Raw genomic sequence first — 26698 nt, 5'->3', positions numbered from 1 at the left:
GCGCGCAGCGCTCGGGAATTAATAGTCCTTGGGTATGTGACGCAATTGATCCTGCACTGAATCGAAGTGCAGATGTTGATAGGTGAGGGCGACCCGATGAGTTGATTAAGCCTGACTATGGCCTGCGATACAGAGTCAAGTGGAGGAAAGTTGAACGAGAGTCGCAAAGCCGGAACGAGTGGATGGCCAAGGTGGTGGGTAGTGTAGCGACGAGGTGGTCTTCGCTGAGGCCGTCGTCGTATCCGCGAAATGAGGGAGTTCGGGTCGGGAAGGGCGTGAAACACTGCGACGGTAGGGAGGCGCGCAAGGACGAGGCGTCAATCAATGTATTCGCGCAGGTTTGTATGAACCAGTCGACAGCTGTGTTACCGTGTCTGTGTCTGTGGCCGTAGACAGCACTTCCGATCCGGTGCCTGGCGGAGCTGGAGATGTCGCGGAAGACCAAGGCACGATTGAGTCTGCTTGGGCTAGGGGCGGAGCAGCTCGACGTCGGTGGCCGGCCTGGGGCGGGTGCTCGGGCAACCTGGAACGCGGACTGGCAGAGGAGTCTCGGGCCTGCGTCAATGCGTGCCAGAGAGCGAATGATGCTGCATCCCCTGGCCGGCAAGGGACGCTAAATGAGCTGTGGGGCTAGCGGCCAATCACGATGTCCTTTGGTTTGCCCAGGTGGGAGCAGCAGGCACAATCCCTGATAACGTGCACCAGCCACATCTACATCGCGATAGCGTCTCCAAAGCCACAACCTGAGCCACGAATGCCAGAGTGGATCCCGAGCGCACAGGGTGATTGGCTCGACTAGCGAACTGCCCTCTTCGCAAATCCCACACAAAACAGTGCTGTGTGATTTTTTTTGCAGCCCGCTCCGCCCGTCTGCGCTACCCGCTCGGATTCGTGACCAGGGAAGGCAGCGCAGCTATTTTCAATACCTCACGCCCAGACTCACCTTCGACAACCACCGAATTCACGGACACCCCTTCCATCACCAGTAAGCCGACCCGTACATTTCGACGTCTCGAACGCCCCCGAAAGACATTCGCATTTCCGCCTTGCTTCTGTCGTGCGATTCGAACCCCCAACGTCAAGCACGCACACGCACAATTGCCCGGCGCACAGGACCATTGCTTACCACCGTCACTACTGCAGAAATGTCGTCGAAAACCCAGAAGAAGGGCGGCAAGTCCGCCATCGACGAGGTCGTCTCCCGCGAGTACACCATCCACATGCACAAGAGGGTATGTGCTGGCCCATGACCTGGAATCACCAAATGCTGCTCGAAGAAGGCATTCCGCACTCGGACTCGTCGCATGAAAGATGTCAGGGAGGAACGACACCTGGGTTGGGACGAGTCCTTGAGCGGAATCTTTGCGACGCAGCAGGAATTCATAAGAGATTGGTTATGCTGACGGACCTTCAAATAGCTGCACGGTGTCACCTTCAAGAAGCGGGCTCCCAAGGCCATCAAGGAGATCAAGGCTTTCGCCCAGAAGGCTATGGTACGACCACCCCTCTCCCGCAGCATCAATATCACAAGAACATACACAACACCACGCAACACCGAACGTTTGCAATCAACGTTCACATTCTCGAATCGCCCATCACCATCACCCAGCCTTGTTGCAGGATCATTGTGCTAATACTGAACTTCTAGCAAACCTCTGATGTCCGCGTCGACCCCCAGCTGAACAAGAAGGTCTGGGAGCAGGGTGTCAAGGGTGTCCCGTACAGACTCCGCATCCGCATCAGCCGACGGAGAAACGACGAGGAGGGCGCCAAGGAGAAGCTCTACAGCTACGTCCAGGCTGTCAACGTCAAGAACCCCAAGGGCCTGGTCACCGTTGTCGTTGAGGAATAAGCAGAGAGGAACACAGACAATACGAAAACAAAAAGAAATTCAGAGTTCTCCACCTCTTCACACATACCACACCTTTGTTGTGATACCAACATCGACACAACGAAAACATCAAAAATCGACATGGTTTTCTCTCGCGGGGCGCATTCATCCAAAGGGCCGGGTCATTCCATTGTTTTTTAGAATCAACAAAGAAGAATTGATTCAACAAAGAACAAAAAAACACACATCACAAGAATACCGGGGCGTGTTGCTCTTTTCTCTTATGTTCTGTGAAGTGGTTTGAAGGTATTTTTGCGATGCGGACAACGACACGTCTCCGACAGCACGGGATCACGATTACGACGACGGCCGCGCGTGAAGAGGACTCTGGAGTTTTGCAGGAGAAGGCGTACGGGATATAATCAAACAAAAACATCTTCTGACCAGTCGTTGCTCAGGCCCTTGAGAGCTACAGCGAGTGATGCGACTGCAGTGTGAGGGAAGTAAAAGTTGGATTTTTGCCCTTTGCCGATGTGATGTCGAGGCCGTACTTCTGGGCAACTTACCGCGGCATCTTCTGGCCGTGACTAGACCTCTTCAACCATCTGTCCATTTTGCATGCGGTGTCACGCGTGGTCTCTACCGGCCATCATTGCTTGTTAGCCATTCCGCGTACCATCAGCTCATGGAGCAACATGATGTGATAACCCAGGCGCAAGTGCATGTCCGTCCATCGGAAAGGCGTATTGTATTCTCATCCAGGCATATTCATACCTGCTGGGTTGGAAACAAAGCTCCCGTAAATGCAAACTACGCAACGCAACTCCCATGCAACTTCACCGACCCCAAATCAGCCCCAGGAAAAAGTGGACAAAGCCCAAATCACAAACGCTCGTGATGAAGCCTGCCTGAACGCCCAGAATGACACACCCAATTCCAGTCTCCGAAACCTACCGGTGGGCTTTCTGCCCTGCAACCAAACCCGTCCTTACCAAGCTGACGCATGCCCTCACTCGTCGTCGATGTCCCTGTGCCGAGCAAGAACTTTCTTCTTGAACTCCGCGGGGTCCTTGTCCCACAGCTCTGCCGCCTCTCCGTTCAACGGGGAGGCACTTTTCCTCATTGTCAGCAGGATGTCGTGATCACAGGGCAGAACAACAAGACACTCACTTATTGGGCTCGCCCAACAGACTTTGCAGGCTGAGCAGCACAGTCTGGATGTTGTACGCTGCCGTCCACTTGTCCTTGAGGATGTCGAGACAGATGCGGCCGGAGAAGTCGAAGTTGGGATGATAGATGGGTGTCTTGAAAAGCACAGTCGGCGGGGCGTAGGGGTAGTTGTTGGGGAAGCTCAGGGAGAGCTTCAGCGACAGTCCGGCGTATGGTGTGCCGTCGGGCCCTTCGATTGTGGCTGTCCAGGCCATGAGGTTGCCATCCGCTCCAGGGAATGCTGACACGCCTGGCGCTGGGGATGTCATGAGTTGCATAAGCTCTGTCTGTAACCTAAGTCCGGGGGTTTAGCATGCTGTCTGCATGGTTGTCCGTGCCTGGATCTGGTCATGCTCAGCGTACCTCTTGGCCACACTCTGAGCGTCGGGACCTTTGCGGGCGGCATTCAGCTTGGCGGCCTGGGTGCTGCCCGGGACGGAGTTCTGGTTCTGGTCGGCAAAGTCCATGTTGACTGGTCTCGGCTATTGGTTGTGCTGATGCCAGATGGAATCGAATGATTGAATGACGGAGTCGTGCCTTAAGCTGCTGTCTGGAAGTGGTAGGCCGCATAGTTAGCGTTCCTTGAACTCTATCTGGCGGCTCGGAAGCATGCGCTATACGAAGTGACTGCCGGGTGACGCATGTGGTGGGTATCACGAACCTGGTGGAGAGGGGATGCTAGCAAAGACTGGAAATATAGAACTGATAGAGACAGTGAGGCAACGGACTGGAACAGATTGACGTGTTGGGGATGCTGTCAGTTCAGGATTTCAGGAGGGAAGTTCGAGGTCGAGCAAAGGGAGCGCGCTCTTTGAGAAGTGGCATTAGACCGCTACTAGGCGCCCGCCCTCGTCAGGCCCAATGCACTGTAAACAAATCCAGGCGCCTATGGCAACCACGAGCAGCTTGTGATTAGGTAAGCCGGCCCCTCCAAATGGGCGTGCAGGGCTCCAGGGTCCCCCCACTGCAAGCTGCTAGAGCAGCCTCCGCCAATCACTTGGTGCGCGTCTGGTCGAGTCACGATTCAGCAACGAATACAATCGCTTTACGCGAGACCCAGGACGCGACCTGCATTCACACAAGAGAGAAGACCCGGCATCAGTGGCTGCATTACGCAGAGGCAAACCCCTTGAAAGCGCGTCGGTCGCGTCCTTCCTTTTTGGATCACAATAATGGTAAGTCTATCGGTCTTCCCAGCTGTTGTGTGATTTCTGAATCGGGCTATCTGGCGGTGACCAGGTCTCACACCAGGACCCGGCCGGTTGACCACACTAGACCAGAGGAGTCAGAGCTTTTGACCGCCGTCTCTTTCATATGATGCCTTGCTTCACAAATTGTTTTACCTTGTTTACACTCGATGCTTGATACTAAGTGAAGTTCTACGCCATGCAACAGTCTCAGTTAGACCCTCTTCCTAGGGACCTGCCCTTTCGCATAATATCCAAGACAATAGGACGGGGAGCATACGCTTCGTGAGTGGCCAACCCTGACGTGAAACGCCAGAGTGATGTCACACCACTGACAACAGAATTGCACATCGCACGACAAACAGCATCAAGAAGGCAGTTCCTTTGGATGCACCCAAACCCATATTTGCTGTCAAGCTCATTCATAAAGGTTATGCCATCAAACATGGCCGCATCTCAGCAAAGCAAATCGCGATGGAGGTCTCTCTCCACTCTCTCATAGGCCAGCATCCCAACATCATCGAGTGGTTCGCTACCGGCGAAGACCATGTCTGGCGATGGATTGCCATGGAGTTTGCCGAGGGAGGCGATCTGTTCGACAAGATTGAGGCAGACGTCGGTGTCACTGAGGACATTGCCCACCTTTACTTTCTGCAACTTATCAGCGGCGTCAGCTTCATGCACTCGAAAGGAGTCGGCCACCGTGATCTCAAACCTGAAAACATCCTCATGTCTCTTGACGGCAGCTTGAAGCTTGCAGATTTTGGCATGGCTACCATGTTTGAATACAAAGGCCAGAGAAAACTCAGCACAACCATGTGTGGCAGCCCGCCGTACATTGCCCCGGAGGTATTGCTCTGCGGCCGAGGCGACAAGTCTCAGAAGTACTCGCCAGATCTCGTGGACATATGGTCATGCGGCGTCATCCTCTTTGTCCTACTCGTCGGGAACACTCCTTGGGATGAACCAACCTCTGCGAGCTGGGAATTTCAAGAGTATCTACGGACAAATGGGCGCAGTACAGATAACCTCTGGCAGAGGGTCCCGGCTGACGCGTTGTCACTACTTCGCGGCATGATGAACACGGAAGCCAACAAACGATTTAGTTTCGGTCAAGTCCGACAACACCCATGGTACACAAGACCAAATCGCTTCCTGAGCCCGGATGGGCAGATATCGGATCCTCTAAATCTAGCGACGAAGATGCTCGAAAACCTGCATATCGACTTCAGCCAGCGACCGACTGGCTCGCAAGGGCGCTACTCCCAGGACGCGATGGCTTTGGACTCTGAACCAGCAGCCGATGTGTCGGGCATGTCAGCGACCCAACCAGAGACACCAATCAGTGACGCGCTTTTTGACTGGGAGAGACCGACTCTCCGCTCGCTCGGCGCACAGGCTATCTCGTCAACGCAACCCGTGTCACGCGCGGATGCGACCGCCGCTGCCGCAGCAACCCAGCCCAGTTCAGTGTTCGAGGTGCTGGCAGAAGAGCCAACAATGAGTCAATTCTCGCAAGCTCCAGGCGTACCCATGACCCTGACTCAGAGAGCCCGGCATTTCCACGATATCGTGCCTGCTCAATCCTTCACGCGCTTCTTCTCGCACGTGCCACCACAGCTGCTGGTACAAATGCTTCGCGACGCCCTGCACCAGCTCAACGTCCCTCTGCCTCCCACCCCAGGTCACATCGGCCAGGCGGACCATATCAGCACAATCAAGATCAAGACTGTCGATGGGCGCCGACAGAGCCTGCACGGCGAGATCGTCATCGACAAGTACTACCTCCCCGAGTCCCAGGAGCTGCTCGAGGCGCGCTTTGTCAAAGTCAAGGGCGATCCGCTCGAGTGGCGGCGCTTCTTCAAGAACGTCGTCTTGCTCTGCAAGGACGCCGTGTATAAGCCCGAGGCCTAGCGGGCTCGTGCCCGAGGATGCATCCGTTGAGGCGACTTGCTATGCTGCAGATAGAGTCGATGGTCGGGTTTGGTATCAAGTACAGCCGACTTGTTCACTTATAGGGGAACCTACGCCGAGATGCCACAGGCATTTATTATGAACGAGACACTTGGAGATGTGAGCTAAGGGGGGGGTGTTATATGGCTTGGTTCGGGTTTGTATAAACATAGGCGGATTTCGCGCTTGGCTGGACGCTTGGGTAGGGCTTTTTGGATTTGATTTTCTCGTTTTGGTGGCATAGGAGCGTCTTTTTGTTTGTCGCATAAATACAATCATTGTCTTGGGCTCGAAGTGCCGATGATTCTATCGCTGTTAGCATGGGTCTAAGCCTTGAGATCCTGAGCTCTTGGCTAGAATAAATAAGGCTTCGACATAAGGAATGAAGCAAGTTGGATTCTTCAAATCTACGCGGAACTATGGCTGTGCAAATTGAGAAGTATGTGTCTGCTCAGAGACTGGTTGAATTGGGTGTGCTTGCAACCATTAGACAAACCTCTAGGCACGAATTGAATATTTCCGACGAGATGTGCCATTCCCGCTCCCTGACTGCCTGTTGCTTCTATCGTCTTCAACTTGTTGAAACTTTTCTAAATTTTCTTGTCCTTTTTTCGCATTTATCGTGATTTTTCTTCTGAATCTCTTTCCGGTTGCAACCAAAGCGGCCATCAACCCAGATTCCAACCGCTGTTGCCCAAAAGACCGACCACTTGCGTTAAATGGATGCATTCTTCCACCATATCCACGTTATGCCAATGCCAAGAACGCATCGAGGCTTGTTGCCGGGTCGCCTGCGGACTGCTTGGCCACCGGTGCCTGCTCGGCTGTTTTGCTGCTGCTACTGCTCGCACCAACACCAGGATCGCGTGCAGATCCGGACTTCTTAGGTTTGCGGTCCGTGGCTGCTGCCCCCTCGGGTGCGCCGCGTTTCTTGGCTTTTCTGGCGTCTTTGGTGTCCGAGCTGGTTTCGTCAATCGCCTTACCTTTGCCTTTTCCGTTGCAGCTGGTGCTTGCGTTGGCAGTATCTCCAGACCCCTCGCTCGTGCGATCGATACTCTTGTTCTTCTTGCTGGGTTTCTCATTGCTCTCTTCATCGTCCGTGGGTGTATTCTCGCCATCGTCAGAATCGGCCTCGTCTTCAGAGTCCTCTTCGTCTGGTTCATTTTCCTGGCTATCCTGGTCGCTTTCATCTTCTTCGTCATCGGTCACGACATCCGCGGGCTCGTTAGTGGAGTGCTTGGAAATCGCCGTTTTATGACTGGCTGCGCTTGGCTTGTCATTTTTCTTCGCGCGCGAGCTGGATGTCGCTGTGGCAGCCGGTGCAGCCTGGGCCGTGGCTTCGAGATGTTGCTTGACGGCCTCGCCCACATCATCCCAGTAGGTCTTCTTGATCTTGGTCCACTTTTGCCTTATTTCAAGTATGCATTAGCGTTTCGGAGATTCCAACGGCGAGTTTCATGGATAGGCAAGGGAATATGTCTAGGATGGCAGGTGCAACGGCTCCGATGTGTTGATCAAAGATGTGCCAAGAAGAGACTTACTGGGCGGAGCGGTGAGAGGTCATCTCGGGGAATACAATCCTCAGCGCCTTCTCAATCTCTTCCCATCCTCGAATGGACAAGTCGTGGTTCTTGGCCTGCATGAGCAGGAGCACAAACTTGAGTGACTTCTCGGTAGTCCATCGGTTGGCACCGTCGGATCCTGAATTTTTAGCCATGGCGATGAGCTCTTGTTTAGTGTTTGCGTGAGGAACGGAGACGACCGTTCGTAGTTAGCGATTTGAAATGCCGGAGGCAGGCGCGAATGAAATGGTTGGTGGGTATATGAAACTGGAAGATTGTTGAGAGGATTTGTGTGAAGTTGTTCGCTGTTCACTCGACTACTATCAGGAACGTAGTTGGTTTAGTGGAAGTGAGACCAGTTGGTGATGACGAGATGATTTTGACTTTTCAGACAGCCTACTGTAGAGAGTATGTCGATGATTTCTCTTGAAAATTCATCAGCCGCGCATAGATATCTCGACCAACGGCTGAAGAGGCGTTAACATGTATTGGGGAGGATGTCGGTGTTGGTGACTCGGCTGAGAGTTGCATTGCAGTAGCTGTGCGCTGTCCTGAGTCAATAATTATGGGCAAGAATGAGTCGTAGTGCCAAAGTATGATGTCCAGCGTGTAACTTGGTCTTCATGTGCTTGTGAGGTTGTTGTGGTGGAACAATGCCAACTCGTGGATCATTATCAAACGGTATAGGTTTCTCTGGGAAGAGCCGTGTAACTCTTCGTGACGAACAGCAAAGTCTCTTCCTACCACGATTTGACATGTAGTTGAGCGAGGCGCTTGATGGGTGCAACTGCCGCGTTTGTTTTGAACCTCCCTGCACGGTTGAGTGCTTGTCTATCAACAAGTGTCTTGTCGTTGATATGGGATGATCTTGATTTTTGAGCTCTAGTCTTCGAAAAGAAGATTACGGCAATGCCATAGTACCCTTCCTTACACTCATACTCTAATTATCCTTTGAGTTCCCAATCTCCTCAAGTGGCTTTGCAGACGAGAGGTCGATGACGTGTCCCCATATCATCAACACTACTTGCGTCTGGCAGTGTGATACGTACATGAAGACCGCGAAAGTATCGTGACTTCGCCCAAACATTCAAAATCGATAATATGTCTAATTTACTTGGCTTGAGGAAAAGAAAATCGTTTCATCGCGGGGTTCCAGCACATGTTGCCACTCCGGGGTTTATCTTCCTGCCATATTCTCCGCCGCTCAACCTGCCGCAGTTGTTCCTAATGTCTTCTAGAAGAAGTTTAATCTGCCGATTCGGTGACCCATTAAAGAAACTCGCGTCTGAAACATCGCTCCCGACGCCGTTCCCGAGAGCTAACGGCTTGCGGTGGTGGGTCGACGTTCGTCATGGGTTGTGGCTCAAGCCTCGGGCTCCTCGCCATGGTGGAGATGTTACCGGGTCACAAAACGCCGGCTTGGACACGGTAGACTGCAAGCACGAGTCAACGGTTTGGACATTCTAGGTGTCCCTGTTTCAAGTAGCTTGATTCTGTAATGTTCGTGTACTAGCGGCTATCCTACGAGCACGGGCCTGAGGCTATCTTGACTTCAGTCGTTCCCGTACTGTCGACGGACCACGTTTTGTCCACATACAGACTCAAATCTTCACAATAGGACCGAGAAGACTATTGGCGTCGTAGTAGAACACTCAAGCGTGGAAGGCCACAACAATCCAGGTTGAGTTTGTGACAAGATGTGGTCATCTTTGGGCATGTCAATTGCAGTGTGTACCATGAACGTGTAAGTACCCCTGCCAATGTTAAGATTTGATAAACTCGAACGACTAAACAGTATGCGCCCAGTACAGTAGATTCTCGGTATATTTCTCTGATACCCGTAAAGCCTTAGAAGTAGTTGAGGTGGTACAACGGGCTGGCCGACGCGAAGTGATCTCATTCTGGTCAACGCTCCGAATGGGACAGCAATATTGTCCGGTCCAGACAGGCCCCCAAGGCTCTCAGGCCTAGTCACTGACAGCGGTCTTGGAAATTCTTTTTCATTGATTTTAGTTGTAGTTTGATCATTGTCTCTCAATCTTTTTGTGACGGCCCGGAGTTTTTGCAGCGAATGGAAACCTCCGGTCTTGGCGAGGGATTGTGCTGGCGCCATGCCGGCGAGCCCAGCCAATCGTCCATCAAGGACTGACAGCTTCTCTAGGTAGTCTCAGTTTCATGTTGGATGGCCCCCAAGCGCCCACCAACCCTGCCACTTGCAGGTGTTGTCGTCAGCTGTTACTGATGGTATTTCGTGTGTGCACGGAGGACACCAGAACAAGTGGTCGCCACGACGATCTCGCCGCCACTTAGATACATGAGCCAGTGCACCATATCAGCATCTCCAGCTCTCTCGACCTGTGCTTAATTTGGTCACCGAAGACCATCACTTCGTTGGGGCCATGGCAGCCTTGTGAGTGTGGTGCGACCAGCCGCCTCTGATCTGCTTGCAACGCGCCAGATAGTTCAGTTGGTGCTTGACACGCCACAAGATCTTCAGGACCAACCTGCATTATCATCCCGACCGCATCTCTGGGCGTCCTTTGCAGAGCACGCGCCAGTCTGAGGTGAGGTAGGTTTTGTGACTCTCAATATAGCTGATGCCGTGGCAGCCTTGTCGGGTTTTCAGATACAACACGCTGATGGAGCTACCCCCTTGGCGGCTGTCTCCGTCTCTCGCGCAGCCCTCATGAGTCCTATTTGTAAATCACCGGCCTCCATGGATTCCGAAAAATGAAAACTTTGTTTTTTTCGTCTAAGGTTCACTGCCATTTAAGCTTGAATGTAGCACAAACTTCTAGAAAAAAAGTCCACTTTATCTTTAGCGATGATGACATGCAACCCAGATTGACAATGGCTGCCTAGTTCTCCCACGGTCTCTGCACAGACATACAAACCAGGTTCATAGGGATTTGATCACTGGTGCTCGGCTGTCAAGAGCCGGCTGGGTTCATGACTGTACAATGCTGATCACCACCATCACACCCGTACTGATGGCCTGCTGCAGCCAATACGGGAATAAAGCTTTTTCAATAGTCCTCTTCCCACACAGGGAGCACGATCTGCAGCGAATGATTTTGGGGCAGAGTGCGAGAGCTCCACACTCATCCCGTTCGCAATGCAACGCTGACCACGACGATCTCTGCCGCGAAGCTGCAGTTGGCGGGCCGGGAGTGCAGCTTCACCTGACGAGGTGCTGTCAGTGTTGGTTTGTGTTGATTTGTGTGTGTGCGTCCCTGGAGGCATGTGTCCCTTGCTCAGGCCCATCTCCACCATGGCGGAAACATTGCTCTCCCGCTTTTCCAAACGGCACAACCGCAATTCCAAATTAGTTCTTCAGGACATCTAGAAGCACACCAAAGCGGAAGCCGTACTGCCCCGGGCCTGGGTGATAATTAGACACCGTCAGCTGCGGCAATGGCGGCAATAACCGACAACCAACTGCATCCACTCTTCCCGCCTCTTCCAACTCGTCCTAAGAAATGAACTGAAATTCAGCCGTCTCACGCGCGCAGAAGCTTCGTGCCCGGCACTCGCTTATGTCCGCCACGATGTGGTGCAACAAGACACATTGTCCATTCTCACCGTGTCCTGCGCACGCGACACAACTTACTCCTGCCAAGCATGTTTGCACAACTTTGAATGCTCTGATAACCGAGACTGTGGCATACACAGCCACAGCCACCGCCGCAGCAAGACACTCTCTTTTCGCTATCGTTTAAGATCTCATCTCAGCCCATTGTGCTCGGAACATTCTTCTACAACAAGTAAATGGGGGGGGGGGGGGGGCTCTTGTCGTCGCCAAGCTTGTGATGGGTTGCGCAGGCCGTTTCCATAAATTGACCTCTTTCTGGACCCCACGAAGTGACCGAGCGCCCCTCGCCGCCCGCGGCCGAATCTGACACCGCGCACGCGCGCGCCCTTGACGGAACAACACGCAAAAAAGAATCCGACTAGGTAGGTAGGGGCGCAGCGCACGGCCGGTAACTCCACGCATCTACTAGCCAGTTCGGACGGCAACCCATATATCTTTAGAATTAGGGCAGAATAAACACGAGCGGGAAGGCTGTGCAGAACCAAACAGTGGGCTCTCCCCGCGTGAAGACAGGGATGATGGAGGGACGGGCCAGCGAAAGGTTGGCTGGCAAGTGCCGTTCGGGGCAGGTCAGGAGCCCCCTGCATGTAAGCACCCAGCCCTACGCGCAACCAACTAGTTGAGAATTGGCACTCTGCGGATTTGTCAACATCTTACGACATGGACCGTCCCGCAGCGGAGAAAAGAACCAGGAATTAGAAAATAATAATAATGGAAAAAGAAAGGAAATAATGTTTTGTGAGAAGGTGTACTCGTTCAAGTCAAGCGTGCTTCACCCCTCTCCACAACCTGTCGATCTTCATCCTCGAACTGCGCCTTTCACTGAACCTTGACGGAATCCTGGTCGTGCCTTGTCACCCCAAATGGAACAATAGCTTTCCCATCTCAAGGCTGCAGGCTATCACGAAGATAAGATCTGTGGAGATAAGGACGGCATAATGTCCGTCCACACCCATTACCTCAGTGTTGCCGGGAGTGCCTGGACATTCTGGCATACATGGACGAGGGGATCATGCAGCCCTTCCTTCAGCGGCCAGCTACAGGGGCACATAGCAGGCAACAACAGGCAAGATCCTCCATTGACTTTACCAACCACGCCCACATCCGTGCAGATCACTGGGCCTCCAAAGTCCGACAACACGCAGCAAAGTGTCAACAAAGTTGGCAGCCACAACAGGCCATCATCATCCTCCACGCCAGCAGTGTGTGGCTGATCATGACTGCTCCCAATATCGATCGCCTTTCCTGAGAATAGCACATCGAGGGCCTGCCTGCCTGCCAGGCCCTGCAGCGCCGTATCATCGCAAGCCCCCATCGTGCCGGTGTACGTCTACCTGCTGTAGGCTGCACGTTCCTTCCAAGAAAAGCCAAGGGCAATCTCCCGTCAGCCATCCATGTCCGTTTCGAGAACCCGGAGGCCCTGCGAGACAGGCTGACACGCCCAAACCTAATCTGCCATCCCACCAATGACACAATCACCACGACGAAGCCGTCAGCCAGGTCTTCCGCGGCCAATCGACTCGACAAAGACTCACTTACTATGCCCCCTGCCGCGTTTCAGATGCACAAATGGAGAGCATGTCCAGATGTGGTATCTCGAACCACGTTCCAGGGGGGGGTTCAGGCCCTGTACTGTAGCCCAGGGTCCTGCCAGCCGCGACTCCCCACGGCTCTCACCCTCCCTTTTACAGATCAGGAAAATGATTATACCACGTGGGCTCAGCATGTCACATCCACGTAAAGTACGTATCCAACAACATCTGCGCTCTGACTGAATCGCTGTTTTTGGGGCAAGGCCGCATGCACACTCCAACTCACTGCTCAGCTCAGCCCCCCGGCCTGCCTGCCAGTCCGCCCTGGCACAAAGCAATGCCTGCCCCCCGCGCGGGGCGCTTCGGCCAGACCGGAGCAAGGCTGCAATGGCACATCAACAGGAGGGACCCTGCCTGTAGCATCTGTCACAGCTACCCCCGGGTGATCATCCATTATTACCCCAACGGCCGAAACGGGAGACCACGCCACCCACCTGCTTGGCGGGCACGCCGGTCCCGTGGCCGGGACCGAGTCATGGGAGTTGCTCCGAATTGCCAGCCAACATCGGAGCCGGAGCGTGGTTTGTGATTCCCCGCCCGACTTTACATGTTCTGTGCCGGTCGTCGATTTTCTCTCTGGGTTAACGCGGCTCTCTCTCTTTTTGTCTGCTTTGGATGCTCCGGTTTCAAATAAGCCAGGGTCTTGCGCTTTCTTTGTCGACATTACTATTGTTATGTGATTTCGAAGATGGGCGGAGGCTTGTAATAGCACTTGGGGGACATGGCACGATTCATGCAGCGGGATACTTGATATGGCCTAGGGGATCAATTGAGAATGATTGTTTTTTTTTAGATTTATTGACCATGAATGGAATAATGACTGCCAAAAGGACGAGAATTTGTGTAAGCAAAGGCATGTATTCGGATACGGTTGCTTGGGAACATTGTGTGCTTGATATACGCTATTTTGTACCGTGCGATAATCTGCAGAAAACACTTCGTTCCGGTGTGCCCACCCGCCACGGAACCATAACAGCACATTTCACGACAAAACCCACGGCATTGACGTTTACAGGAACTCAAGGCAGCACAACCAGATTTTGCAAGTCATCCCGTACCAAAGCCCCCCCCGCAATGACGAGAAATAGTATAATAATTCTTCAAATCGTCGCGCTCACGCGCCCGATTTGACGTGCGTTCCCACGTGGGCTCAAAGTCAAAACCCTCAATACGCGGGGGATATATACTTTCGGTGCTGCCGATAATGCTTACGAGGCATAGAGCTCCTCCTTGTCGGCAGTTTAAGCTTGTTTCTCAAACTGGTCCCCCCCAGCACATATCAACAACCGAGAAAACCCCCATGACAGCGAAACTCCTCTTCATCGCGGCTCGATTGGGAGCAATTAAGCGACAATGACATGGTCCCCATAGATCTGCATGTTCTATAGCAGAACAGTTGTGGTATGCATGATTAGGTGACGAGGGGGGGGTTGATTGCAAGGTTGTTGTTGTGTGCGTTGTGAAAGGATGGGAAAGAAAAGCGTCATAGCCCAGGAGCCGCGATGATAACCCCGCGGGGTTTGTTGTTGTTCTTGTTGTTGCGGCGGGCAGACTCAAACGTGGGTTTGTCCATTCGAGAAGGTGTAGCCTATAGATGCTTGAGGGCTTGAAAACTTACATGACTCAAGGCAGCGCATTTGCCGGTGCATATCGTCTCAAAAACGATGAGACGAGGAGAAGAAAAGCGAAAGGTCCCACAATGGTCAGGCCGAGCTGGAAAGACCCCAGGGGTTTTCCAGATGTCCGCCTCGAGTGAGACAAAGCAAGTGATGTGCAGACAACACACGTGGGCGACGATCTCTCTGTCGGCGGAAGAGGCCCACTCTGATAAAGTTGGACGAGCAGTAACAGGGAGGGAGGGAGAAGATGCGATGGGAAGAACAGACGGAAATAACGTTTCGACAGCGATCGTCCTGATCCTCGAGGGCTTGTGATTGGGCAACGAAAGGGTGTGGTTTACGACGGGCACGCGGGAATGGGAGATGCGATGTGCAGCGTACATACAGCTCGGGTGGCGACAGATACGATGGGCGGGCGCGTTTCAGCTGCACAGTCGAACTCTTTGCATTGTGGTCTTTTGCAAGGATTGAACCGCGGGCGGGCAACAAACTGTGTCTGCATGACTAAAGAACGCTGATGGTGATGGTGGACAGACAAACAAGAAGATGAAACGGCAGGATCATGGAGTGCCCAGGCCAGGGACCATGGGAAAGGCAGCATAGGTAGCATGCTGTGCTCGATACCAAGAAAAAACAAGCTTGTGACCCGTGTGGCCAAGACGGGCGAGGCAAATGACGAGCGCGAGAGGCGTTGCGCCCCGATGCTTGGTCTGCTTGGAGAAATATGGGTGCAGGCCCGGGGCTGGACGAATCAGACAATCCCGAGTCCGAGGAAAATGGGTGTGGATGAATGAAAATGGGGAATTGGGAGGCACCTATTTGCCTATTTGCGTAGATGGACCTGCAAGCAGCAGGGACATCGACTCGTGCTGGGTCGACCGCAGATGTACTGTCTCAAGAAATTGGAATCAATTCAATATTTTTTTTAATTTTATTATTTCTTCGTACAGGGCTGTATTTTACTGATCCATCCCGGTCTCATCTATCTGTCATGGCCCATCCCGGCTCGTCTGCTCCAAGAAGCACGCTACAGTACAAGCACGACCCGCCCGCGCACGTGGGCTGATGATCTTGGGGCAGCAGATCCCAGCCACCAGGGGGGACAGATTCTGCTAAATTTACCAACGGCAAAGACAGATTTGGGTCGGCTGTGGATATGGGCATGACAGAGACAGGTGAGATGCGGCAGCTGCTAGGGCTGGTGCTGGTGGTGCTGCTGGCGGGTGGTGGTCTTTTTTGTGACAATGGGTGCGGATTACTGTTGCATGCTGATGGAGTATTTCTCCGTCTCCCGCAAGGCCACAAGCCACACCTGCTGTGTGGACCCTGGAACGGCTGGGCAGGGGCACAAAGTCTGAATGGCCATACCCCCCGACAAGACCTCGCCTAGACCTGTCGAGGCTTGGTCTTCTGATTGGATGTGCTGCGACGGGGTCGGTCGTCGTCTATTATTTGGCATGACACTTTTCGTGTTTCTCCATGACAGCATAGCCCCCAAAGACCACGCCCTCAAGCCCATCATCAGCTCTTGCCCGCTACTCCGTAAATTCATCAATCAATCAATCAATCCAGAGAATGGAGCAGGCCTACCAGCAGGAGAGACACCAACTACTGCGTACCTAGCGTAGACAGGACCGCGCCATCCATCTCTCCGCCTCTCGCCCCAGGGAACAACCTGGCTTTGCCGCGCGGAAGTACCCATTAAGAACAAAGACTCTCCACCATTTTGCCCGTGCGCGCCAAAGACGGCCCGGCTCAGTGGGGCATACAGCTGGAGAGCTCCATAGGTACCTACTCATCGCCATGAAATAATTCCCGCTCGCCCAGGTACCCAAGCATTTGTTCCGTCACCCATCTGCCGGCTTGGCTGGCTTGGCCTCGCTTGGCTGTGTATGAGGTGCGCAGTCACGGCAGGCAGGCTGGCGGGCGGTGGACGGGGGTTCTGCCGAGCTGTCAGGGCCAAGCGCCGAGCACTGCCCCCCCCCAGCTGTATGTAATTGCTCACGACTCCAACGTCAACTCCACAACATCGTGGATACGGGATTTACATGCACAATATCAGATCAGCGTCACGATGCAAACGGATCTGTCCGACCATGTCCCTTCCCAGACAAGAAATTAATGGGGGAAGGGGGGCCGCCAGCCCACAAATTACGCGTACCCAAGTGCTTTCCTCCTCCCAATCCAGCTTGGGTGGAATAGCCGAAGCCAGATTAAGAGAGCAGCAGATGACAAGACTAGAGATTAAGCATCTTCGTCCCCAACCCCTTCTCCCATTCTAATAATAGGCGCCCGATTATGCACCGCGCCTCCCGTTAACCCTTCTGGAAAGGCCCCTCTCTCGCGCTCCCCATCATCACGCCCATGCGTGCGCCACCTCCACGCCGTGACCCCGACAGCCGGCCCGTCCGGTCGTAAACACGGCAAGCCAAATTCTACTTGGGGGGCTCCATGGTCGCCGCCGCATCTGTTCCTGGAGCCGGGAATAGCCCACTGTCAAAGAAACGCAACACACGTATCACCGAGAGACGCTCAGCCCCCATGTGCCCTCCAGCGCTTGTTTCAGAAGCTGCCCGAGCCACGACGCCCGCCCGCCAACCACCCGCTGTGCCAACGTAAAAAAAAATAAACACAGCCCTATGAGCTGGAGGATCTTCTGTTCAGCTAAACAGCCCCCCCCCCCCCCCCCCCGGTTCCCGCTCCCACGCTACTACATTGCTAGAGAAGTGCATCGTGAGGCCGACCAAACAGAAGCACGCCCGCCCTCGTGGCACTGGTACTCTTCCAGCCCACGAGAGGGAGGAGATCAGCAAGCAGGCCACGTGAAAGCAACCATGGAACCTGCCGACCACGAGGATGAGATTGATGACGGGAGAGAGCCCACAGAACTGCAGCAGCTCTGCCCCCCCAGCCTGCGCTAACTACGCTATCTTGTACCAAAAAAGGAACCGCAGGTGGGCGCCCACACCCTGGCTCACCTGCTTCTGCTGCTGCTGCTTGGTGCTGCTGTACGACTTGGCATGGGAAACAGAGATCTGCAGGGCTAGTATGGAGATCCTCCGTCCCTCTTTCTCGCCCTCTCTCTCTCTCTCTCCCTCCCTCTTTCAGTGTGGCTTTGTCTCCGCGGGGCGTCGCTCGCGGGTCACTCAGCCTTACCAAAGTGCCCAGCCCTGAAGCAAGAGGAGGCACTAACTAGCTCTTGAACAGCGGTGCTGGGAGCTCGACCTGATATGCCCTTTACATGCGACCGAGGCGTCATCTAGCGCCCGCGCAAATATTCGTAGCAGCCCTTTAGGGCCGGATTCTCTCCCCCCCCACGAAACAAACAGCTTACACGATAAGTGCGTTTGGTCAAAACTAAACCAAGAAAAAGAAAAGTGACGGCAAGGCCACGAGAACCTGGTAAGCGAGAATAGCTAGCCCCAAATCGAGACAGTTTCTCTGAGGATATTGTCCGTCCGTCTCCAACCTCATCTGTACGGGCGTATCTGCGCACCGCTCTCGTTGCTGTGGTGGTTGCCTCATCACAACGGCCATTCTCGGGCCGCTTCAGCAACAGGCATCTGTGTACGCGGGATGATGCAGCAGTACTCGGTCTACCACCAGGGCACGTGCCACTTGGTCAGTGCTCATGCTCTCCCAGAAACGACGAATACGGTTCTTGGTAAGGCGTTGCTGGTCGGGTCTATCGATCAGCGAGGGGACCCGGTGCGGGAGGGAGGGGCCCGCCAGGGACGCTACTTCAGCACAATGGCGTAACCGCTGTTAAACGCACAACTGCTAGGTCTTACGGTCTGTGCGACCCGCTACTAGCTCTTCGCACCGTCAGTGGTTAGGGCAAGGCTTTAGACCAGTACTGTTCCGCTGGAGAGTGCCATGAGCGTCATCATCGTGGATCACAGGGGACATACGCCCAGCGATGAGAAGCTTCGGTTCCACGTGGGTAGCTTGGCTGCGGAAGTAACGAGAGCGTGAGAATCGCCCAAGGCCGGCTGCTGCTAATCTCTGTTAAGCCATAAATGCTCGACTTTGTGGTTCTGTCGAAGGGATAAGAATCGAGCGGCGAGCGGCCGTTTTTCTGGACCCGTAGGAACAGACGGTCGAGCTTACGGAGTAACCGTTTGCTGCATGTATCAAAGTTTGAACCCGCGGCAGACTCGATTGTGATGCATGGGAGCATTCCGCACGACCCCTGACATAGACATCAAATCATGCCGGCCGAATTGCGCGCATTTCCGGAGCAGACTGCCTGAACATGTGGGGAAAGTCTGCCGCCCACGTCTGCCAATAAAGTCAATAACGATAATGTGCTTCTCTGTACGTGCAAGCGAGGTTGCGTATTGCCTCTGGCCCCCCGTACGAGCAACGTATGTGGCTCAAAGCTGTCGATACAGCCCTGCGCGACAGCGACCACTCACGGTGCGTCAGCTGTGCACGCAGCGTTGCAGTAGGATTCCGTGGCGTTCCCTGATCGGGAAGTGGGTGTGGCTAAAAGGGACCAGGGGCCCTGGTCCCTGGGAAAGGTAGTAACATGGGCGGCCAAGTGGGGAGCTTGTCCAGGAAGAAATACAGTTTTGGACTGGAGAACGGCCATGCCAAATAAACTGCCCAGGTGCAGTTGAGCGATTAATTCGGGCAGCCCTGCAAAGATCAGCGATGGGTTGGCTGTATAGGACCGCTGCAGCTGCCATCTGACTGGCCGACGCCACAGACACGTTTGAGCTAGACATGGATATAATCGCCCTCATCCTGATCTCTGTGTAGTGTAACTGGATCTTCTGTAGATTGGTCAGAAATACGGTGCACAGTAGGTGACCAGCCTCTCTGGTGCTGCTTCACGCGCAAGGAGGCACCGCCCTTCAAGGATGGCCTGGGCGATCTCACGATTGTGATCATGGCTGATGGCTCGGCAAAGCTTGGTTTGCGCCCACGGTGGCTGGGCCGGTTTGCCTGCGTGGGACGAGAGGCTTGGGCGTGATAATCCAAGATCACAATGCTTTAGTGTTGACGTAGCCTCGCCCGTGGCTAATGGTGGGTTCAAGCTGGCCAAAGCCATAGGGACATCCGGGGCTAAAACTGGATGGGCTTTTTACCTGGTTGGCTGCAGTGGGCTCTACAGCTCTTTCAAGTGTACGTGCAGTGGGCGTGAGCTTCTCGGTGTCCGTGAATTTTGGCAAAGCTGTGGTGACACTGACATCCCTCGTCCTTCCAGTCTGCCAAAGCTGATGGAAGGATAGCGCAACAAAAACACTCTCTCAACGGCAATGGCTTCTCGTTGAGCATGATTGTGAAATCCTCGCAAGACAAGCCACATTCTCTACAGCGTCGGGGCTTCGCCCCTCGTCGTCGGTTCGTCAACTCAGCGCAACCGTTCTGCTCGCGCACTGGCGGATTGCGAGGCCCACTTGGCCAAATATAAGTCGACGGGCAAGCCTGCCTGAGGATCAGCAAGTAATGCAATGCAAGTCCTCTTTGCGTGAGCGTGAAACATGACCTCCATCCTGCTCCAAAGTCCACCGACGGGAGCGTGTGCCGGTGCTGGTGTTCTCCACAATCGCCCCCCAGCCACGTGTATCTTTGAGACATCTGACCTAGGCGCACAGCAGGTATCCTTGTGATTGCCATAGGCAAGCCCCTACGCCTGTCCAGGACAATCTTGCGCACTGGCTAGGGAGATGGTCTTGAGGGTGGACTACATGGCCATGTTCAGAGTGGCTCATGAAGAAGGTTGTAGAGCTCCGTATTTCGCATGTGCTTGACTCGCATGTGATGGATGGAGCCAGGAAGCAGACATGCGGAGCGGCAATAACTTCCAGTCTCGACTTGTAGATCCCTGTTTTCACTGGATCCAGACCATGAAACCGGGCAGAGTCTAGGATGTTGGCCTGATCATTCCAGCATAGCTCGCTCACACAAGAGAAGACAATCTGGCTGGGCCATTGAGCTCGAAGATCGACCATTTTTCAGCTCCGGGTTGTAGGGGACAACACGTGCTGATCAAGGACCTGACAGGCGGGCCTATGAGCTGAGTGTCGTCTCTGGACGATGTGCGCTGAGCTGCACGAAGGGACCAACGAGAACTATGAGGATTCGCCGCTGGGCCAAAGTACGAGACCGGAGAACTCTTGCTAATAAGCATTACTGTGGCGGGTTGGGGCGTGCTTGGCTTTGTGGTCGCCCCGGGTCCAGGGTCCTATGTTCGCCGGCTTATCTCATCGTGAGGCGTCCTGTGTACATGAACTGCCTGGAATAGCCAGCTCTCTTGCAGGCGAGCTTATACGAGCGGGGTCAAGTTCCTTATCACTGACGATGTGGCGGCACCTCCTGTAGGGAGGCTGCGAAGGAGGTGCGATGGGATGCGGCGCTCTCTTGCAAGGACGTCATGTCAACCTGCTATGCTGGTGGACGGAGGTGGCGTCGTTGAGCGGAGGGGTGCTTCGGCTGGAGAGCTGTTTCCGCGTCACAACCTTAATCTCGCCTCTGGTGGTGGATGGGCAGGCGATCAGCTGGCGCTTTCCTAGGCCGGCCGGCCGGCTGTCGGCCATCTTTCCTGTCTTGGCTGCTGTGGGTGCTCTGCCCAGGAAGGAAGGACCCTGGCCTGCCCAGGCGGGCGTCGCTGCCCTCCCGCACCAACCTGCGCACCTCACTCGCTGCCTCCGCGCCGCCAAGCGCACCTGTCAACATCCCCGGGGCCACGTCCGCCACGGCGCACCTTTCCATCTCAACATCGACAGTCAATGCCTCTTTCTCGTGAGTTGACCTCGCAGTTCGACACGGGCAACATCAATATCCCCCGCATGGACTACATAGTTGAAAGCGCCACTAGTGGCATTTCGACCTCGAGATCGGTTGTTGCTTCTATTTTGGCAACACCTGCGGAAACGCACGCTACGCGGCCCCGCCCGCCCGCCTCTGGGGAGACAGTCGACGGCCAAAAGTGCCACAAGGCGATCCAATCAGTCACAACCAACCACGCTCCAGGACCTGGCACAGCGGAGAGCATGGCTGGCACAGCCCCCTCTATTGGCCGGCCTCTGCGTATCTACTACTACCCAGAGATCCAACGAGCCCGCCACCAAGCAAGCTCAATGCTTGCATTCGGACACATTGGAGCATGGCATGGCATATCAACTGCGGCACGGCAAGTGAGCGGTGTCTTCAGATCTTGCTACAGGGTCAAACGTGCACTCCGTTCGCACATGTTGCGTGGGTGGCGCTCATAGGGCTTACAAGATCTTCTGGTCCCTCGGTGACCGCCACAGCATCGTCCAAACTCATGCACAAGATGGCGCGCCCGGTTACATGTTTCGACAATTGAATTATCGCAGACAGAACGAGCCCTCTTGTGGCGAATAGCACACGTGTCTGTGCTCCTCCGAGGTACGGTCCGGCTTCGAGCATGAAGAGATCAGATTAGGAATGCTGCAGTCGTAGTCCTGAAGCTGGAAGCGGGAAAGACCTCGGAGCAGCATACAGGCGCTTCTGGGTGTCAAAGCGTGATTTCAAAAACGGCACCGGCCACTCCCAGACTACATTGGCCGTTCCTGAATGCACAAGAGCCCTGCAAGATCCCAAATTAGACGATATGGCATGGTGGCTTGAATCAGATGCAAGAAGTGGTGGTCCCCATGAGCCCCCTCGGCTGGCGTCTAGCAACCAATGCAAGCGACCAACGGGCCAGAGCATTGGAATGAGGTTCACCAACATATCAGTCAACAGGTCAAAGGATCCTGCTGAGCACGCACAATCTTGAGTTGCGAGCATATTGTGACCAAGGTGCACACGAGTGGCCTGACATTTCGTCTACGTGAGTTGTCCCAGACCAGGGAACACTCCAGGACGCAGTCTCAGATAGACGACCATGTGGCGCCGCGAAGGATCATTCTTGAAGTGTCCGTGGGGTAAGCAATGTCAGTGTGTGTCGTTGGCCGTGCACTATTGTTCCCAGAACCACAGAACGGGTCGGACGATGGTCCCCCGGTCAAGGAACGTTTCGTCGTGTGAAGTCGAGGTACCTTGCGACACGGCCTAGGAGACAGCCAACTAACCCTTTCGGGCAGCACTCCCAGGGACACTCCCTCACTTCCCACAACAGGCAATGCCTCGTTACGTTGGCCACGCCACACCCCGGGCAGGCAGACCCTCCAGATAACGGGGCTTGGGTCTGTTGGCTCCACCCTGACCCTGGGCGACGGCGGCAGCAGCCAGGCTGGGGGACGCTAGACAACGACACCCGTACGCCCCAAGCCACTCCCTTGTGCACTGCGTCCGAATCTGGTGGCAGATCGACCACCAGGGTGTCGGCGATTTGCGTCATTCCTGGCCCTGCACTTTGATGGATGGTGACAAGGTTGTGCGCCGTGTGCCTGTTACCTACTAGTGCCAGTCACACAGCTGGAGCGAGCAAGATCGACAAGTTCTATACTGGGACACTGGGGGGCACCATCTCCAACCCTTCTCGTCCTCGACGACTTATATCATGACCGCTTCCTCCCACCTCAAATCTGCCACCTCTGCTCTGGATCCATTGCCAACCAACAACCCTCTTCTCCAAGCCCTTCACCACCGCCAGTCTGCTTCAGCACAGCCCACCAGCCAGCCGTAGCAGCAACTGCTCTCTCACACAACCACACAAGACCATGGCTGCCTCATCCAACTCGAGCAACGCGGGCACAGCGTCACCTCGCTGTGGCCGGCCGTTGACGACTTCATATGCCGACCTCATGAAGCCCGACGAGGACTGGAGGAATCTCCCTGATGCCGCCGAACGCCGCAAGATCCAGAACCGCCTCGCCCAACGCGCATACCGTAAGCACCTGCACCTCTCCAAGGAGCAGTCGAGGACCAGAAGAGCAATGCAAGCTGACTGACCACCAACCCAGGCCGTAACATGAGAGATAGGACCAAGGAGGTGGAGAAGCTCAAGAAGCAGCTGCAAGAACTGCAAGGAACCCTCGGCCAGAACGGTAACACGACACCACCCCCCGACCATGATTCACCACCGGGAAGCAACATGGCCAGCGGCCACAACACGCCACCAATGAGCACAGCTGCGCCCTACATGGCAACTTGGTCGCAACCGACCGGCCACGAAAACCTGAGCGGCCTCGGCCTGACTGGCGTCGATGCGAGCTTCGATCCGTCCTTCTTCGGCAGTGATGTCATGACTGGAATGGTTACACCGCCGTCGTCTTCAGCTGGTTCTCGCCCGCGCGCAACCACAGCCTCGTCCGTCCTGCAAAACACCATCCACGGTGCTCGCCACCTCCGCAGCAACAGCTCAGGAGCGATGATGGGCTCAAACTGCTCAAGTCCCATGCCCAATCAGTGGTCCGCTCCGACCTCAGAGCGCAGAGACTCGCTGACGATCGGGTCCATGTCTTCCACGTCGAGCCCGATGCTTGCTGTTGCCGGTCAGGAGACTTTTGGATTGAGCTGCAGCCCCGAAGACGTTTCGTTCATGCAGGCGAGACCCAGCTTCTCCCTCGACGAGAGTCTCGGACAGGTCTCCTACCCGCCACCCCCTGATGTTGGCGCTCAAGCAGCCTGGCAGGGCATGGATCCCAGGACGATCTCGCAGCCCAACTTCACTCATGGCGTTCCCATGGCTGAGCTTCCCGACATGACCCCAAACATGCCCGAGACTTCTGCACCACTGCTGCACTTTGCCATTGCCAGCGGAAGCCTCGACACTCTGCGGATCTTGCTGCAACGCCACGATGTCGACATCCAGGCTCGCGACCAGGTCGGCTACACGCCTCTCCAGCGGGCAGTGGCTTGCGGCCGGACGGACATGGTGCAGACGCTCCTCGACCATGGAGCCACAATTGACGGCGACCATGTTCTACACGACGCCTTCCTGCCGTCCAATTCCGACACGCAGTCGTAGACCAAACCCGCCTAGGCAGGCTATACATTCCACCACAGCCCCCTTCGTTGGCGTTTCTCCCTCTACCTTGCGAGGTGCAGTCTCGTCTTGCTTTCCAATCGGGTTGTCTTTGAGCGATTAACGCCTCACGATTTCTTTTGTCTCATGTTTGGGCCGAGCGTTTGGCGTTTCTGGAATTCCCCATTGGTCAGGTTGGCGGCGTTTCTCAAGTCCTGGCTTTGAACCTTTTTTTCTACAATCCTCATTGGGCGTCGTCCCCAGGCTGGGCATTTATGGAGTATGGAGCGCGTGGTATCCTGAACAGGCTGTGTGGCCACCAAGCGTGGCTTTTCTTTTTGCCCTTATTTGCTGTACAAATCTAGCCATTGTTTCAAGAATAACCAAAATTTTACCCTCACTAAGCGATCTTGCTGCTTTCTTGTGATACTGGGTCGAACTGTGTGTGACCTTGAAGGTAACCGCCAGCGTATGAGTGTTGCTTCTCGCCCGGGTTGTCAATGTTGTGCATAACTCTCTATTCGAGCGATCCCATAGACACGACAAGGGACCTTGGTCTCCCATTGTGCTCCCAGAAACGCACTAGACTCGAGGCAAGGCACCGGACATGATCGACAAGACATTTTGGAGATTGGGGCCACTAGTGTTGACCACGGCACTGGCCCCCGCGTTGTCCTTGTTCGAAAATGGGAGTGCTGCTGTTGCTAGCGCCAGCTGTAATGGAGACTAACAAAAAAGTCGCCCAAAAATAGCATGGGCAGGTTGTGCTTTGTGTGGCGGGGCACATCTGTGGAAGAGACCCCTCAAGGTCCTAGAGCCCCAGCGCGAAGATAAGGCGTGCAGCAGCGATCAGCGCCCATCACAGCCCACAATTCTAAATGGCATCCAATACTTGACTGCAGGCCGATGTAGCCTGCGTTCCACGGGGCAGTGGTCGCCAGCACCATGCAGAGCCTGTTCTGGTGGGTTGTGCAGCGCCAAAATAGAGGAGACACAGCAGGGAGCTGAGACGCTGCCGGGCTGTGCAGAGAACAGGCTCTTCCTGAGCTCTTCAGATGCGCGGCCGGGGCCTTCAGTACCACAGCAGGATAGCCCTGGAGGGCGAAGGGTACATGTCGCCCTTCAAGCTGGAGTTCGCTGCATTTGTAACTTGAAGCCGTGGGCGCGACCGGCAAGGGCTGTGCCATGAGGCGGAGAGAAGCGTGCTTGTGGATCAACTATCCTGCTGGATGCTGAGGCCCACCCTGAATTTGGGGTGATCAGCACGCCCATTCCTGGCTGTCTTTGCCTCTGTGTCTCGGTTGGCAGGGCTGCCGGATGGCAAGAGGACAGGGAGTCTGCAGCGTGTTCGGGACCGGTCAAGCTGACTTGCTGGTTGGCTGCGAGGCGCAACGAAGATCACTGTTCAGCTCCGGACAGGCGCAGCCCGAGGGCATGCAGGGTGGCACAACCCCTACGCCGTCATCCGGACGACGGATTCGTCTGCTTTTGCGACACGTGCGGGGTGTCGTCGTGGCTTGAGGCATGGTGACGAAGTAGGCAGCTGACCGAATCCTTCGGCGCTGTTGGTAGCGCTATGCATTCAAAGTGAACCACGGGACGAAGGGGCTGGAGCATACCTCACGTCGATCTGTGCTGCAGCAAGTCTTCTGGCTGTGCCCTTCTCTTAGTGCTGATGTGCTGATGGGCTGATGCCTATCGTGAGGTTGATGGCTGGGGGAGCGTGGCATCGCGCTTGAGGCGGCCCCCAGGTTCAGTGCGCTGGTAAGGAGAAGAGGGTCAGCATCGTGACATGGCAGGTTGCTGCTGACGAGCTGGAGCTGGCAGAGTAGAGGCGGTCGGGTCGTGCAGTTGTGCCGGAGCCGATTGACTGACGCAGCGAAATGACCTGGGCTGACCGCAGGTGCAAGTGCCTGGTCAGGCGATAACAGCGAAGCTGCTCCTGCCGAACGAGGGTCCTTCTGTTTTTACCACATCCACCCGTGTGTTCTCACCAACGAGCAGAGCTCGCTCTGAGCACGCCGGTCCTGCTCGTCGACGGGACGGCAAGGCTGGCAGGGAGTCTTTCGCAATTGCAGTCCACCAGCACCCCAGCCGGGATCCGGCCATTGCCATCGTGCCGCCACGAGTTGGCCCAGACTCTGTGGTGGAGAATCCACATCGTATATCGACTGTAGGTGAATTTGCAATGCGACACGTAGCCAAGGTCCGTGTCGCCGGCTGCCTCACGTCTACCGCCCAAGTGATCGACTTGAAGATGTCGGTGT

General features: G+C 55.0%; 5 protein-coding genes across 5 annotated transcripts; 3 read left to right on the top strand and 2 right to left on the bottom strand.

Moving 5' to 3' along the window:
- Positions 1-1145: 1145 nt before the first annotated feature.
- Positions 1146-1852, top strand: B0I36DRAFT_364757 (60S ribosomal protein L31; the record flags this gene model as incomplete). Its single annotated transcript, XM_046159025.1, has 3 exons — positions 1146-1232; positions 1419-1493; positions 1649-1852. 3 exons carry the CDS (start codon positions 1146-1148, stop codon positions 1850-1852), a joined length of 366 nt encoding a protein of 121 aa, XP_046010371.1.
- A 932-nt stretch (positions 1853-2784) lies between these two features.
- On the bottom strand, positions 2785-3846 carry B0I36DRAFT_140456 (ubiquitin-conjugating enzyme/RWD-like protein). The gene is made up of 4 exons (XM_046148357.1): positions 3702-3846; positions 3404-3590; positions 3002-3334; positions 2785-2943 (listed from the first exon to the last, which is right to left on the bottom strand). Exons 2-4 carry the CDS (start codon positions 3505-3507, stop codon positions 2841-2843), a joined length of 540 nt encoding a protein of 179 aa, XP_046010370.1. The 5' UTR covers positions 3508-3590; positions 3702-3846; the 3' UTR covers positions 2785-2840.
- A 580-nt stretch (positions 3847-4426) lies between these two features.
- Positions 4427-6141, top strand: B0I36DRAFT_247680 (serine/threonine-protein kinase chk1; the record flags this gene model as incomplete). Its single annotated transcript, XM_046150326.1, has 2 exons — positions 4427-4512; positions 4593-6141. 2 exons carry the CDS (start codon positions 4427-4429, stop codon positions 6139-6141), a joined length of 1635 nt encoding a protein of 544 aa, XP_046010369.1.
- A 786-nt stretch (positions 6142-6927) lies between these two features.
- B0I36DRAFT_364754 (uncharacterized protein) lies at positions 6928-7897 on the bottom strand (the record flags this gene model as incomplete). Its single annotated transcript, XM_046159024.1, has 2 exons — positions 6928-7588; positions 7722-7897. The coding sequence occupies 2 exons, from the start codon at positions 7895-7897 to the stop codon at positions 6928-6930; spliced, it is 837 nt and encodes a 278-aa protein (XP_046010368.1).
- Positions 7898-23055: 15158 nt separating this feature from the next.
- Positions 23056-24834, top strand: B0I36DRAFT_140231 (uncharacterized protein). Its single transcript, XM_046148355.1, has 2 exons — positions 23056-23353; positions 23428-24834. The coding sequence occupies exons 1-2, from the start codon at positions 23185-23187 to the stop codon at positions 24432-24434; spliced, it is 1176 nt and encodes a 391-aa protein (XP_046010367.1). The 5' UTR covers positions 23056-23184; the 3' UTR covers positions 24435-24834.
- The last annotated feature ends 1864 nt before the right edge of the window (positions 24835-26698 follow it).

Source organism: Microdochium trichocladiopsis (assembly GCF_020744255.1).
Source record: "Microdochium trichocladiopsis strain MPI-CAGE-CH-0230 chromosome Unknown B0I36scaffold_7, whole genome shotgun sequence".
Classification (NCBI taxonomy): Eukaryota; Fungi; Ascomycota; class Sordariomycetes; order Xylariales; family Microdochiaceae; genus Microdochium; species Microdochium trichocladiopsis.
Note: the sequence above shows the minus strand (reverse complement) of the source record. Positions and strands in the feature narration are given on the sequence as shown.

What these genes read in the sequence shown, in the direction of transcription:
- B0I36DRAFT_140456 (XM_046148357.1), bottom strand. Translation starts at nt 3,507, where the DNA reads ATGGACTTTGCCGACCAGAACCAGAACTCCGTCCCGGGCAGCACCCAG. An exon ending in GCTCAGAGTGTGGCCAAGAG is followed by an intron (nt 3,335 to 3,403) that starts GTACGCTGAGCA and finishes CCCCGGACTTAG; the next exon opens with GTTACAGACAGAGCTTATGC. An exon ending in CTGTTGGGCGAGCCCAATAA is followed by an intron (nt 2,944 to 3,001) that starts GTGAGTGTCTTG and finishes AATGAGGAAAAG; the next exon opens with TGCCTCCCCGTTGAACGGAG.
- B0I36DRAFT_140231 (XM_046148355.1), top strand. Translation starts at nt 23,185, where the DNA reads ATGGCTGCCTCATCCAACTCGAGCAACGCGGGCACAGCGTCACCTCGC. An exon ending in CCTCGCCCAACGCGCATACC is followed by an intron (nt 23,354 to 23,427) that starts GTAAGCACCTGC and finishes CCACCAACCCAG; the next exon opens with GCCGTAACATGAGAGATAGG.